This window comes from Peromyscus eremicus, chromosome 23, assembly GCF_949786415.1.
Source record: "Peromyscus eremicus chromosome 23, PerEre_H2_v1, whole genome shotgun sequence".
NCBI classification, from domain to species: domain Eukaryota; kingdom Metazoa; phylum Chordata; class Mammalia; order Rodentia; family Cricetidae; genus Peromyscus; species Peromyscus eremicus.
Window position 1 is genome coordinate 7,993,188 of NC_081438.1, and position 11,937 is coordinate 8,005,124.

General features: G+C 50.2%; 1 protein-coding gene across 1 annotated transcript in view; it reads left to right on the forward strand.

Annotated features, from left to right (window-relative positions):
* Positions 1-11,937, forward strand: part of Nos1 (nitric oxide synthase 1) — an 85,758-nt gene that overhangs the window by 37,730 nt on the left and 36,091 nt on the right. The window contains exons 8-15 of the mRNA XM_059249430.1: positions 255-394; positions 1,923-2,097; positions 4,554-4,655; positions 6,227-6,421; positions 6,932-7,017; positions 9,062-9,206; positions 10,564-10,668; positions 11,150-11,208. Coding sequence (XP_059105413.1) covers positions 255-394; positions 1,923-2,097; positions 4,554-4,655; positions 6,227-6,421; positions 6,932-7,017; positions 9,062-9,206; positions 10,564-10,668; positions 11,150-11,208 — 1,007 coding nt within the window. The remainder of the gene's footprint in view (positions 1-254; positions 395-1,922; positions 2,098-4,553; positions 4,656-6,226; positions 6,422-6,931; positions 7,018-9,061; positions 9,207-10,563; positions 10,669-11,149; positions 11,209-11,937) is intronic.

Sequence of the window (11,937 nt, forward strand, 5' to 3'; positions counted from 1 at the left end):
CGCTAACCTGTGTCCCCTGGAGAAGTTGCCCTGGTTCTATGGTGAGGTCAGACTGAGCTTGTAAAGGAGGCTTTTATGTATGTATGTATATATGTATGTATGTATGTATGTATGTATGTATGTATGTAAAGCTCCTCTCATGACTGAGAGGCCCCAGAGAGCTTGTGTGAGGACCTCTGCTTTCCCCGGCCCCCTGTGCCTGCTGTGTGTGGAGGGGCAGGGGCAGAGATGTGACAGGGGGACTCTGTTTGTAGATCTGCATACAGCAGGGCTGGAAAGCCCCGAGAGGCCGCTTCGACGTCCTGCCGCTCCTGCTCCAGGCCAACGGCAATGACCCTGAGCTCTTCCAGATCCCCCCAGAGCTGGTGCTGGAAGTGCCCATCAGGCACCCCAAGTAAGAGGAACTGCCCTGGGGATGGGGGTCCCCCAAAAAACCTCCTCTGTCCATCTCCTTCCCCACCTCCACCCCAGGTTCTCCCAACCCCAACAGACAGCAAGAGGGTCCTGGGTCCCATCCTGGCTATCAGGCTGGGAGACAAGGGGTCCTTCTGAACCAGCCTGAGCCATCAGACACGTCTACTCCTAAGCAACTCCATGACCTGCCCTTTGCCCAGCCAAAGCCTACTGTCTTACTATGAACATGGGCATTCTGTCGAGGAAGCTGTATACAGTGGCTGACCCTGAGTGAACCAAGTTCAGACAGAATCTAGAGCCCAGAAGTAGCGAAGAGATCAAGGTCAGAGAAGCAGGTGGCATGTGCACTTTAAGAGTAAAGGATGTGCTATGTTAGTGCGTTGTTAGTTAGATGGCTCAGCCGGTAACGGAGCTTGCCGCCAAGCCTGACTTCTTGAGTTGGATCCCCGAGCCCACACCAGGGAGGGCAGAACTGACTCCTGTAAGCTATCCTCTACAGCACGTGTGCACACATGCATGCACGCATGCTCACACGCACATGCGCGCATGCACACACACACACACACACACACACACACACACACACACAAGTAAATAAATGTAATTATAAGATGAATGAAGGAAAGCCACGCTGAGGTGCCAGACTGGAGCCTAACCTAAGGGAGGTTGCTAAGAAACTTAAGTAATGTGCAAAACAGACCTTAAAAAACCAAGTTAATTATTTTTAATCTATGATGAACTATATCTCAACTTTTAAAATAAAAACAGGATTCAGCTCAGACCTGCCATGAGGGTGTGATGACAGGTGAGTCACACAAGAGGGAGCCTGTCTATTTAAAGAGCTTTTTTTTGGTTTTTTAATGTTTATTTTTTTTTAAGTGTGGCTTCATTTAAAATATCCTGTATACAAATAACAGTGCTGACCTTGTTGGCTAAGCCTCAGGGGGAACCTGCAATGTTACAACCTGGCACTGGTACCCCACCTGCCTTGCCTGAGTCTTCCCTGGACAGGGAACACCTGTCCTGGGGCTCCTGATACATTAGAACACAACCAGATGCCGAGGCATACTTGGCTTCCATTCATTTCTAGGCCCGTTCAACTGTCTTTACAGTCCTTACTCCATCCAGCCGTGGCACTAGGTTAGGGGCCCACTGTGTCCCTGCCTCTGTGGTTTGTGTCAAAGAGGAGAAGACTGTAGAAAAACAACTCCTAAAACACTCAGTTCCAAAAGAGTACAGCAGAGGAGAAATATGAGGTCACCCAGACCCAGCTGGACATTGGGAAGGTTTCCCAGAGCGAGAAACATTAAGCTTGGAATCAAGCATAGATTTAAAAGTGAAGGCATAGGACAGAGGAGATTGTGGGGAGGTGGAGATGTCAATAATCTGGTTCTGTGCATGGTCCCAGCGGATACTGGGCCTGGAGCATCCCCAACCTGAGGATGTTGTTACCCATATGCTCGGGAGACACTGTTCCATGCTGAGCAGGGGCCGTTTGCTCTCTGCAGGTTTGACTGGTTTAAAGACCTGGGGCTCAAATGGTACGGCCTCCCTGCTGTGTCCAACATGCTGCTCGAGATTGGCGGCCTGGAGTTCAGCGCCTGTCCCTTCAGCGGCTGGTACATGGGCACAGAGATCGGCGTCCGTGACTACTGTGACAACTCTCGATACAACATCCTGGAGGTGAGGTCCCTGGATGCGGGAACAGTGGACAACTGCGCAGCAGCTTTGGGGCTGGGAGATTGGACAGGGGTCGGACAGAACTGCAGTCCTGGTGAATCTTCTAGAAATGCCAGAAGCGCCTATGTCTTTCCTAGCGATGGTTGAAGTAGCAAGTAGCGCAGCCACCTCCACAGCGAATACCGTGCAAGCACCTTGCACATGAAGTCCTCCCTTGACACATCCACAGAGGATTCCCTGGGCTCTTCCAGCTATGACTATCTGCGGAGGGGCCGAGAGACGGTTCAGTTGGTGAAGGGCTTCCCACCCAAACTGAGTTTAATCCCCAGAATTCACATTTTAAAATCCAGGATTGGTAGTGGGTATGTATAACCCCGAGACCAGGGCAGTGGAGACAGATGGGTCTCTGGGACTCGCTGGACAGACAGCCTAGCCTTCTTGGTCAGTTACAGGCCACTGTGAGAGCCTGCCTCAGAAGATGAGACAGACGGCCCCCGAAGAACAACACTGGTGCCTGAGGCTTCTCTCTGGCCTCTACATGAACATATATAGCATGTGTACCCACACACATGTATGCACATGTGTATACCCATACGTATGCACACATACACACACACAAACACACACACACACACACACACACACACTCCTACCTCAATGTTCGAGTCCCATACATAAAATGCTGCGGTATTTACACTGAGCCTCCCGTATATTTGAACCTTCTGGAGCTGGCATATGATTCTAGACTCAGGGTAGGTATTATATAAAGGGCTGTCCCTCTACAGTTCAAAGACCAGCGACAGGGGGAATGGCTTCACATGCTTTGTACAGATGCAATTCTTTCTAATATTTTGGTCCAGGGTGGTCTGACCATGCAATTGAGGAGTGCTCAGTGTAGAGGGCCAGCAGAAGAAGCTATGCAGGGTGTGTGTGTTCCTGGAGGATTGGGGCTCTTGGTTTATTAAGTTTGTTCGGTTTTGGTTTTCTGTTTGCTTCTGTGATGCTAGGGGTTGAACCAAGGTCCTTGAGCAATCTCAGTAGCATTGAGCTAGAGCCCCAGTCCCTTCGTATTTTTTGTTGTATTTTGTTTGTTAACAAATGTCCTAACAACGATTTGCAACTGTTGACCTTGTTTCCAAAGCGGTTAGAGAGAAAAAGAGAGGTCAAGGCTGGGCTTGGATCACAGTCTATTAGTTGAAGAGTTGAGATTAGAACTCAGAGCCAAGCACTAGGTTTATGCTGTTAAAAACCCATTGGCGTCACTAGGTATGGTAGCCACGCCTGTAATCCCATACTCGAGAGGTAGAATCTAGAGGATCAGGAGTTCAGGGCTGTCCTCTGCTACACGGCAAGTTCCAGGCCAGCCTTGGCTACATGAGACCCTGTTTCAAAAACATGAAAAACAAAGCAATATTCACTGGTGTCACTATGGAAAGTGGTTGTCGGAGTTTCTTGGTGGTAGGGCCTCAGTCCATAGGACTTTTACACCGTTGGTCTGGGGTATGGCCTGGGTATCAGCATTTTTACAGCTCCCTAGAAGATTCCACTAGATGAACACCAGTATATACAAACCTCTGGCACCAAAGAAAGAGCTAGTCTGCATCCTAGTTTAAGCAACATCTGGAAGTGGTTCGGCTTTTCTTCAAGTCAGAAAGGGCGCTTTATAACAAATTTTTATTCTTTAAATCAAAGTATTGCTGCTCATTGCCCCAGCTGTGTGTACCCTCCCCCATCTCAGAGATTTACCAGGGTGGTAAGCATATCACATAAAGCAGGAGCCATTCACTTTCTGCAGAGGTATCCCCCGATTCCGATCCAAGCTAAACCGAAAGCCTTCACCTCGGACAGTGAATTAATAAGTCTGCTCTCTGCTCTCCAAGTCACCTCAGGACTTAAATGAGAGGGTCTGCCACCCCGGCCCTTCAATTCCAGCTGCTGGATATACAATGTCAGCCGGGGCTGAGGAACAATTTACCCAGATTGAGGGATGGTGGCATCTGAGCGTAGTAATGAGACCTGGGCTCCCACCAGCGACTAGCCTTGACAAAGAGAGGGAAAGGCATGACTTTAATTAAGGAATCTGCCTCAGGCCTCTCTGTCCGGGCTGTTCATTCTGTTATGACAAATACCAATGCTGGGACGTATTTCTTTTAAGTTATTTTGCTAGAGTGTTGTTGGCTGAGAAAGCAGCTAGCTCCCGGCTCTCCAGGTCTCAAGTGTCAGGCATTAGCACAGTCTCCTCCGTTGATTGGCACATGAGTTTGGTGGCAAAAGGGCCAACCATGTCTCTTTGGTTACCACCTGGATTGTCAGTAGCAAATCTTTGGAACCTGTGGGCCAGTCAGCCAGCCCAGGAATGGGTTCACTGATCATTAAAGAACTCTACCACTCACAACACAGCTGTTTTTGAAATCCAGAGTTAGCCAGCCCGTGAGTCTATGTTTCCTTCACCCTTCCAGGAAGTAGCCAAGAAGATGGATTTGGACACCAGGAAGACGTCCTCACTGTGGAAGGACCAGGCGCTGGTGGAGATCAACATTGCTGTTCTGTACAGCTTCCAGGTACCCTAAGGCTCAGCGCCGTGCTCAAGCCTCAAAAGAGAGAGGGGGAAAGAACTTTCTAGAAACTCCAAACAGAGGGTCAAGGGTTCTGCCAACAAGATCCACCTTTGGGAGCTGGAGACACGGCTCGGTCAGTATATATCGTAGAGTGCTGGCCTCACAAGCATGGGGTCCTAAAGTCAACCCCCGAACCCACGCAGAGAGCCAGATGGAGGGAACAAATGCTTGTAATCCCATCGATGCTGATAGAGGAGGCAGAGACAGGCGAATCCCTGGCTCCTCGCTGGCCATCCCGCCTAGCCCAGCTTGGTGAAGCTCTGGGCCAAGAGGAGACTCTGACTCAAACAGACATCTGAAGAAAGTTCCCCTCTGACCTCCACACGCATACACATATGCACCTTCCTACACACTTGAATACACACACACACACACACACACACACACACACACACAATCACCTTCAGGGGGCTCCCATCTGTCAATGTGACCTACTTCCTGTCCACATGCCTTCCTGTCTTGTGGGCCTTGGCACGGTAGACATTTGCTACAGAGAAGTGGGAGCGAACCCTGGACTTGATACTCACCATTCTGCCATTTGAGGGCGGTATCTCCATGCTCTGTCATCTATTAGAGACTCTGGCATTCCCATCACAGGGACAACACCCAACCTCACTCTCAGCCACATAGCTCCCTGCCCCCACCCCCACAAGGAGTTCTAGTAAGATGGGTGGGAAGTATACCACTAGAAAGTGCTGCTTTTGAGCACAAGGTGGGCACGGGCAATTCTTCCGGTTGTCCAGACACTAACTGGGATCTCGGCCTCCACTTTCAGGACTTGAGGTCAGCCCTGTCCTGGGAGCACCAGAGGCCTCAGTCTGAGTAGACAGAGGACAAGCATGTTCATTCAGGCCTTGGGTAGACGTGAATAGAGTAAGCACCTCACAAAACATCATGGTGTAGACATCTGTAGAAGTGGTGGGGCAAGAGGCCACCTCCCAGGGAGAATTAAGGAGCTGTGGAAATGATCAGAACTGAGCCCCTGGTGGAGACACTCAGGACATAGGAGAGGTGAGAGAAGGAACAGAGTCAGGGCAGTGTCTCTCGACAGCTTGTGAATCCATGCCCGCCAGCTCCAGCCTGTGCCAGACACTGGTCCGCCCACCTCCACGCTGGCTCACTCCTCTGATCTCCAGTCAGCTGGAACTCACTCCTTAAAACTAAGTTGAGAGGATTTTATTTCACTGGGATAAATAGTTACAGAAGATAAGTAAAGCATGAAATAAGTAAACAGATATAAGAAAAACAAACCAAAGCCCTGAGAGTCCAGCTCCCGCCTGAGGCTCGCGCCCCCCCCCCTCCAGGGTTAGAGAAAGGTGGGAGGGAAGATAGGCAAGATTGACGGGAAGGTCTTGGAGGCACACTTGCACCAAGCAGAACCTTTGTCCTGTACCGTTAGACTTCAAGAACTAGGACTCATCCCAAGGCAGCCCTTTGGCAGACTCTGTAAGGAAGGCTCCCAAACATCCCACCTTCTCTCCATTCCTGACTCCTTGTCTCTTCTCCTCCCGCAGAGTGACAAGGTGACCATCGTTGACCACCACTCAGCCACGGAGTCCTTCATCAAACACATGGAAAATGAATACCGCTGCAGAGGGGGCTGCCCCGCCGACTGGGTGTGGATTGTGCCCCCCATGTCGGGCAGCATCACCCCTGTCTTCCACCAGGAGATGCTCAACTATCGACTCACTCCATCCTTCGAATACCAGGTCCTGCCCCACACTGCCCTGCGCGCTCCCCCTCTGCCCCGAGATCTACCCTGCCCTGGGCCAAGTTTCCCCAACCCACAGGGGCCCGTCTCTATCGGGGTCAGTGGACTCACGTGTGCCCAGTAACCCGAGAGACTTATGGAGACAGGAAATGAGTATTCAGGAAGAGGACGTGCTTATCCAGGAAGAGTTTGGGTTGGAGGGGGTGTGCACACCTAGAACCTTGGAACTCAGGAGGCAGAAAGATGACAAGTTTGCAGCCAGCCCGGGCTACATAGCTAGATCCTATCTCAAACAGAGTCTGACAGGACCTAGGCTAAGTGGGAAGGGCTGGTGGGACCATGTGGGGAGGCTGTGCCCATCGCCTTGTATAAGGACATCTGTGGCCATCCCTGGCTGAATCCCTACCTTGTAGGGCTGAGGGCTGGGCAGCCCTAGCTGCCCTGGGCATCTCCAAGTGGGATTGAATTTCCTCAGGGCTATGACTGGTATCATTGCTTCTCTTCCCAGCCTGACCCATGGAACACCCATGTGTGGAAGGGCACCAATGGGACCCCCACGAAGCGGCGAGCGATTGGCTTCAAGAAATTGGCAGAGTAAGTGCCCTGCACTGGAGGATGGAGGGATCTGTTCACAAGCTGGGGGTACCTGGAGCTAGGCAGGTGCTGTACTCTGTGCCAGCACGGTGGTGGGTATTTCCATTCCACCACCATCACATACACACACACACACACACACACACACACACACACACACACACACACACACAGGATGGGGGGTATAGGTAAGGCAGGCTGAGCTACATAACAAGACCCTGTCTTTTTTTTTTTTTTTTTTTTTTTTTTGGTTTTTCCACACAGGGTTTCTCTGTGTAGCTCTGGCTGTCCTGGAACTCACTCTGTAGACCAGGCTGGTCTTGAACTCAGAGATCAGCCTTCTCTGCTTCCTGAGTGCTGAGATTAAAGGTGTGTGCCACCACCACCTGGCAAGACCCTGTCTTTTTTAAAATTTTATAATAATAATTATTATTATTATTAATTACTAGCATTATAATAATAAGGTTTAACTGAGCCCAAAGGAAGATCAGGAGGCTATGGACCAAGGACACTAAGGAATCACATTTAACCCAGGGTCCAGCTGGTGTATGTGGTATACACCACCAAGATGTTTTAATGGAAATCAACAGCTGTTTTTTTGTCTGTCCCAAGAAAGAAAACCCCACTGACCCCTCAGCAGGAACCTCTGTTTGCAGAAGACACCGATGCAAGCTAAGCTAGCTTGTGTTCATCCCCTAGGTTCTAGAACTCTCACGTGTGGCATCCAAGTGTGCAGCAGGTACCATTTATACTAGGAACCCCAGAGGCAAGACTCCCGTCCACCTTGCGGTACCTGATCCCATGAACCTGGACCTAGTAGATATTCTCATTCTCCCTCCATCCATCCCTTCTTCCCTCCTTTCTCTTCTTCCTGCCTCCCCCGCCCCAAGCTCCAGCCACTAAGAGCTCACCAGCAGCCTCCTCCAGAGTACCCAAAATGGTCTCAGGAGAGCCTTTGTCTACAGTTCCGTTCTGCAGGAGCCAGGAGAGAAAAGCACTTGGAAGAAACACTGTTATTAAGTTCAGGGTGGAGACCCTGTGGGTTAATTATCCACGCTCTCCGTGCTCCCAGCCTTCCAGGGGGAGCCCTCCAGGGCACTTTTATTCCTCTCCTTCCTCCCCCTGAGTGCAGAGGCTTCCTGCAGTGTGAGTGGTTTCCCCAATTCTATAAAATGATGGACTTCCTGCCAATACGCCTCAGGTGGGAGATGTCTAGGAATTTATCTTCCAGGAGATTCCTAGTAAGAACAGGGAGGGGAGTTTCAGGTTCAGGAAGGTAGAGCCAAGTCTGTGGTAAGCAGCCACTCCTGCCCTTCCCTCTTCCTCTCTCTCTCCCCCTGTGCCTGTTCCTCCCCTGTCACCTCTACACCCCTAACTTCAAGTTCTCAAACTTGATATCAAACCCCTCCCAGCTTAGGCACAGGGTTTTAAGAGATATTTGATATCTGTCCAGATTCTGCCTGCTAGGCACCAAGCTCCATGCAGAAGCTTGGCTGGATGCATGTTTGTAAATAAAGCAGTCTTGTTCTTCCTTCGTGCATGTTAAAAAAAATAATAATAATAACAACAATAAAACCATTAAAGTTAGACCAGCGGGATGGTTCAGGGGGTAAAGGCACTTGCTGCCAAGCCTAACGATCTGAATCGGAATCCCAGCATCCACACGGTGGAAGAAGAGGACCAATTCGGTAGGCTGACCTCTGACCTCCGTGCCTGGGCTAAGGCAGAAGCACATGACTACCCATGCACACACACTAAATACGTAAATGAGATCAATTCTTATCTCAGAATCTCTAAAGCCCCTCTAACTCAGGGCTGGGAGATTATTGGTGACAAGTTTCTCAGGACTAGAAACAACCATCCAACAGCAGCCATGTTGCCAACCTTGGACCTCAGAACTTGTTGCTCTGGGGAAATAATGCATAAGTCAATATGGCCTCCGAACTCCGGAGTGCTGTGTGTCTCAAGGGGTCCCTAAGTCTCATCCTAGCCTCCTGTGTCCCTTCTCTGTTCCCCATTTGTCTCTCCACCTGCTCCCTCGCAGAGCCGTCAAGTTCTCAGCCAAGCTGATGGGGCAAGCCATGGCCAAGAGGGTCAAAGCAACCATTCTCTACGCCACGGAGACAGGCAAATCACAAGCCTACGCCAAGACGCTGTGCGAGATCTTCAAGCACGCCTTTGATGCCAAGGTGAGCAAGGCTAGTGTAAGCTCCTGGACCCTCATGGGAAATAATGCACGTATTTGTATGTATGTCAGACATAGATAGGTCTCCCATGGATCCTCCAAGAGTCTAGTTCACAGGAAACCCCCATCTGTAGAGCAAAATGTTCATGGGTTGATGACAACCCATCCTGCTAGGATCGGTGTGAGAAACCTCAATAGCTACAGCTCCATGGATATATCAGGACTTTTCAGAGCTTTTCATCTATGAACACCCATTATAATTTGGGAAATTACGAACTATACATATTTCCCAGACATATCTGACCCAAACAAGATCCCTGGTTCTCATGGAGCATCTGGGGTGGCAGGGGTTCCTCAGAAAGTCCTTTGAGAAGTGTGCAAGAAATGCTAAGGTGCAGGTGACAATCTCTCCCTATGGTGGGCACCTCAGCCTCGAGAAGCTCAGGGCCTTTGGGGTACTGGAGGCAGGATTAGAGAAAATACTGGGCAAACCTGGTCAGGTGTTGCCAGACCACACCTACCCTAACTGTGGTCAGGACTCCAAGATCTGGAGACACAGGGCTGGGTGCATGGCTCAGCCGGAAAAGCACTTATAATCCAAGCATGACAATTGGAGTTTGGATGCCCAGCACCCAAATGTAAATGACAGGTAGTGGCCTGCCTGTAGTCCCAGAACATGGGCAGTGAGACAGGGGAATTCCCCAGAGCAAGCTGGCTGGCTATCCTAGACAAATCAGTGATCTCTGGGCTCAACTAAGAGACCCTGTCTCAGGAAATGAAGTGGAGAGCAGTGGAGGAAGATACCCAATGTTAACCTCTGACTGTCACATACATGCACACTCACACACACACACTCACACACACACACACACACACACACATACACACACACCACGCACACATTCACATCACACACATATGTACATGCACACATTCACACCACACACATGTACACCACACACACACACATTCACACCACACACACATATGCACACATACACATTCACATCACACACACACACACACACACACACACACACACACACACACTTCACACCACACATACACATATGCAAGCAAAGAAAACATAGTCCAGGGGTCTTCATAAAGATCTAATCTCCTACAAACTACTTCATTGGACCAGGGCCCAGGTTCCCATAATCCTTCAGGACACAGTGGCCATAAGCAAGATGTCATGCCAGCAAATGTCATTAGTGAGCCCACTGAATAGTAGGAACATTGGCCCTGAGCACAGAGGCAGCTCAGACTAGCTCACCTTCTTGCTCCTTGTATCCCTGTCCCTTTTCATCCCTCCCTGTCACCACTCACTTCTCCCCTCTCCCATGTCCCCGCCCACCTAGGCAATGTCCATGGAGGAGTATGACATTGTGCACCTGGAGCACGAAGCCCTGGTCTTGGTGGTCACCAGCACCTTTGGCAATGGAGACCCCCCTGAGAACGGGGAGGTGAGAGGGAATGCCCCTGCCCTAGCGTGGGGTTCCATCCCCCAGAGAACCCTTCCCCACAACTGCCCCTCAGAAGCAAGCCCTCTCTTCCTGAGCCCCAGAGCCAGGATTTGATTTGATCCAACTTGGGCAAATGGGACAATACCAGGTTTTGTCTATCAGTGTCTCCTGGCTAAACACAGGAGCTGTGTGTTTGAGGTACTCCAGTTCTGAGCATGGGGTAGCACTTTCATACAATAAAGACCACAACACTTAGTCGTACACTGGGGTGGAGAGTTCACACCTGTTGGGTGTGAACCACCCCATCCCCATACATACACTGAACCTTCAGCTGGGGCATTGGCTGCCCATCTCAGCCCCTGGCTGTCCCTGATTCCTATCCATCAGGCTTCAGGCTCTGCTTTTACCAGCTAAGGCCCCAGACTCTGTGCCCATCCACTAATACGTTCTTCACATTCTGCTCATTTGTTTTGACTTCTAGAAATTTGGCTGTGCTTTGATGGAGATGAGGCACCCGAACTCTGTGCAGGAGGAAAGGAAGTAAGTGAATGTCCCCTCTGACGTCACATGCTGCTCTTGGGAACCGTTGAACAGTATGTCTTGACACTCAGGGTTCATGTGAGGACCATGCTATGGTTGATGGCCTTTGGAGATGGGTTTTAGCTGGTGGTCTGGGCTTCACTGTGGCTGCTGTTATGGTCTCTGTGGGGCATTTACCCACCAACCCCACAGCTCCCCAGAGTTTTCTTGAGTGTGAGCAGCAGAAAATATTAGATAGAAGGATTTATATTGCGAAGATAAACAGATAGAAAATAAAGGATAGCCTCAAGAGGGCCTGGTACCTTTTCCAAGGGACCCAGACTGTCTCTGTCCCAGGGTTTTTATAGAGACACCAAAGGGTGGAGCAAAAGACCTCCTCCCCCAGCACAGCCAAGTGCAGACCATCTCAGACACCTGCACTCAGGCCCGTGGTCCTAATCATCCTCTCTATAAGAACCTGCTGAGTAAAGCCACGAGGAACCTGAAAACGTGCTCCCACAGGTGTCCAGCTCAACATCCCTCTCCTCTATGCCCCCAAGCAAAGACTGTAATATCTACCTTGACTTTTTGATTGGTAGGAACCAAATGAGGGAAAAACAAAAAGATGGTAGAGTCTTGGGAAAGATGAGGCACACTGTGCAAACCTCGGTTCTCTGGAACTCTCTGCCTTTGGAACTCACACTGGAAGTCAGTAGGAGCCACTTTCTCCTTAGAACCTCCCGTCCGAGA